At 51.9% G+C, this 2,755-nt stretch overlaps 1 protein-coding gene across 1 annotated transcript; it reads right to left on the reverse strand.

Annotated features, from left to right (window-relative positions):
• Positions 1-201: 201 nt before the first annotated feature.
• On the reverse strand, positions 202-2,299 carry LOC126534615 (ubiquitin-conjugating enzyme E2-17 kDa-like). The gene has a single exon (XM_050181887.3). It carries the CDS (start codon positions 1,976-1,978, stop codon positions 1,535-1,537), a length of 444 nt encoding a protein of 147 aa, XP_050037844.1. The 5' UTR covers positions 1,979-2,299; the 3' UTR covers positions 202-1,534.
• Positions 2,300-2,755: the final 456 nt, after the last annotated feature.

Below are 2,755 nucleotides of genomic sequence, written 5' to 3' on the forward strand. Positions count from 1 at the left end.
CACATTACACGACACCAAAACCATGGTAATCGTTGTGGCTGCACTTATCAATTGTACCGCACTAAGAGGTTCAAAAATTGGCCTGTCCCGTAGCATGCGCCAGGCACCACTTCAAGGAAGCAGCACCTATATATCGCAATGCGACAGTCCCCCCCCCTTTTTTCACCCACTGACGATAGCACACACTCCAACGCCATCCCGTACCTCACACACGAAATACTTTAATAATCCAGCACTTATGCAAGTAAAAAAAAAAAAAAAAGACAAGAGAACAGGTTTCGGACTGCTTCGAAGCATCCAGAGGGGAAGTAAACAAGCATTGCCAAATCGATGATGCGGTCAGTGGTGAGGGAAGAGGTCATACGGGACGGCTGGGTTCGGAAAGGGTTGTCGAGTGGCAGACCGGGAAAACGGCTGGGGTTCCGAGAAGTTAACACGTTTTGACAAGCGGAGGTGCGTTGACAGAGGCAAAGAAGCTTCACTGCAAGAGGGCGGCGACACACTACTTCAATCTTGACACCCTTTCTTTCCAAAGCAGCACAGGCAAAGCACCGCCACTGTTGCACTCGCCGGTAATGTTGGACACAGGGCTCGGTATCACTTCTAAAGAAGAAATCCTAGGGAGGATGCCCGAGAAGGTCGGGCAGCGTGAAGTACATGCACACAAAACAAATGAGCATAAAAAATGTCCTAAGAGAACAGAGAATAAAACATGTCTTCAAGGGGCACACGCGCAAAAGGGGGGGGGGGGGGGGGGAGGAGAGAAAAAGCACAGGGCACATGTCCTAGGAAAACATTGGGAAATTAAATTCACGGAGTACAAGGCGAAAAAAGAAAAACTAGGGCGACTCGTTCGGTGATAATTGTTAAGGCGGCGTCAATCAACTCATTATGCTTTAAAAATGTGGGCAGTTATGCGACCGAAAGAAAATCGTGCATAACGGTACAACTGCAATGTTTTGGATGTTAAAATAAACCAACCCCCGAAAAAACATGCGAAGATGGGAGTTCGACGCGGTTGGATGATAGGAAAAGAGAAAGAGCGCATGTGGGAAGCCAAGGAACAAGAGAAAAAAAAAATGAAGATAAAAGGATGGGCTTCGACTTCTAAGGGGCTGTTTTGCGGAGGTGACTTTTTTTTCTTCTCTCAGAGAGTGTGACGACCCGACAAAGAGTGAGGGAAAGAGAGAAGAAAAATAATATTACGAGCAGCTGAAGAAGGGGAGTGCTAAATTTGAGTTAGGCCTAACAGCGCTGGCAGCGGCGTCTCGCTTTTTTCTGCCCGCGATTTCATCACTTTTTTTTTTCTTCATCTTTCTGTGTGTGTATATATTTCCTCGCCCTGCCCAACCCTTCCTACAAAGCCACTGCTCTGCTGCTGCTGCTGCTTTTCCATCCAGCTTCTTTTCTCGATAGGTTCCTCTCAAAAAGCGCTCGCCTTCCCGTCGTCGTTGCATCGCCCCCCTCGTCGGGTTTTTTGTACAAAGTCTCTCTCTCTTCTCTGAGCAGCATAGCCAGCAAGCAGATCGGCGGGTCACATGGCATATTTGCGTGTCCACTCCCGAGCCAGTTCGTTGTACTTCTCGCGGTCGGTCTTGTACGAGCGGGCAATCTCCGGCACCAGTGGGTCGTCCGGGTTCGGGTCGCAGAGTAGGGAGCAGATGGACAGCAGCACTTTGGAGATGGTCAGCGCCGGCGACCACTGCGAACGCAGGATGTCGAGGCAGATGCTGCCGTTGCTGTTGATGTTCGGGTGGTAGATGCGCGTCGTGAACGCCACCTTGGGCGGCTTGAACGGGTAGTCCGTCGGGAAGTGGATCGTCAGAAAGAAAACGCCGCCCTGGTACGGACTGTCTGGCGGTCCCATGATCGTCGCCTGCCAGTGGAAGAGGTCGTCGTTCACGGGGCCGGCCGAGCACTGCGCCGGCGGGTCGCGCTTGAGGTCTTCGAGTTCCTTTTTTATTCTTTTCAGGGCCATATCTGCTGCTTACTGCGACGCGGTATCGCTCCGGTTCGCTGCTACGGTCGGCGAGCCTGTGTGCGCGGGCGGGGGAGTCGGTCGCTCGGGCCGCCGGGTCGCCGCTGTCCACTTGGCTGTAGATGGGGCGCTTGCTTGCCTGCTGGGGCGCGACGAATCGCCAAAGATAGCGGGAGAGCACGACTCTTCTTTTTTTTCTTGCTGCTCACTGAGCCCCCCCGGCACCACACTGCACTCCCGACAAAAAAGTCTTAGCACTCGCCACAGAGAAAATACCTGCGTCGCCTCGTCGCCACCTCGCGGCGTTGCGATCTGTTGCCTGACCTCCTCCTCTCGTTCGAAAGGATGACGTCATCGCCGTCGTCGTCATCACCACCAGGCGCTGTTGTAACCTGACCGCTGTCGTCAAAACGTTTCGCAACGCGTTCCGTTTTCGCGTTTTTGTATTATAATACGAGCATTCTGTTTCACAAGCACACGTCGTCACTGAATGAGACTGTTTTCTGCGGAGGGCCATGCTGCTATTTGTTCTTTGACTTCACTTTTCAAGCTCCGACTAACAGGAGTTTACGAAGTGAGGTCGGCAACCTACAATTTTCCAGCTGGCACTGCCGGGCGAAACGAAACCGAAACGCCGCATTTTCCTGCTATCGTGTAGCGTTACGTTTTTCTGCACCCGGGTGTTCGTTTATGTAGTGAAAAAATTATGTGGGTCCCATGCACTGTGAAAATTGATGTAAGCGAACCTTCCTGTGCTGTTTGCTTTGACTGATGTTA

This window comes from Dermacentor andersoni, chromosome 7 (assembly GCF_023375885.2).
Source record: "Dermacentor andersoni chromosome 7, qqDerAnde1_hic_scaffold, whole genome shotgun sequence".
Taxonomy (NCBI): Eukaryota; Metazoa; Arthropoda; class Arachnida; order Ixodida; family Ixodidae; genus Dermacentor; species Dermacentor andersoni.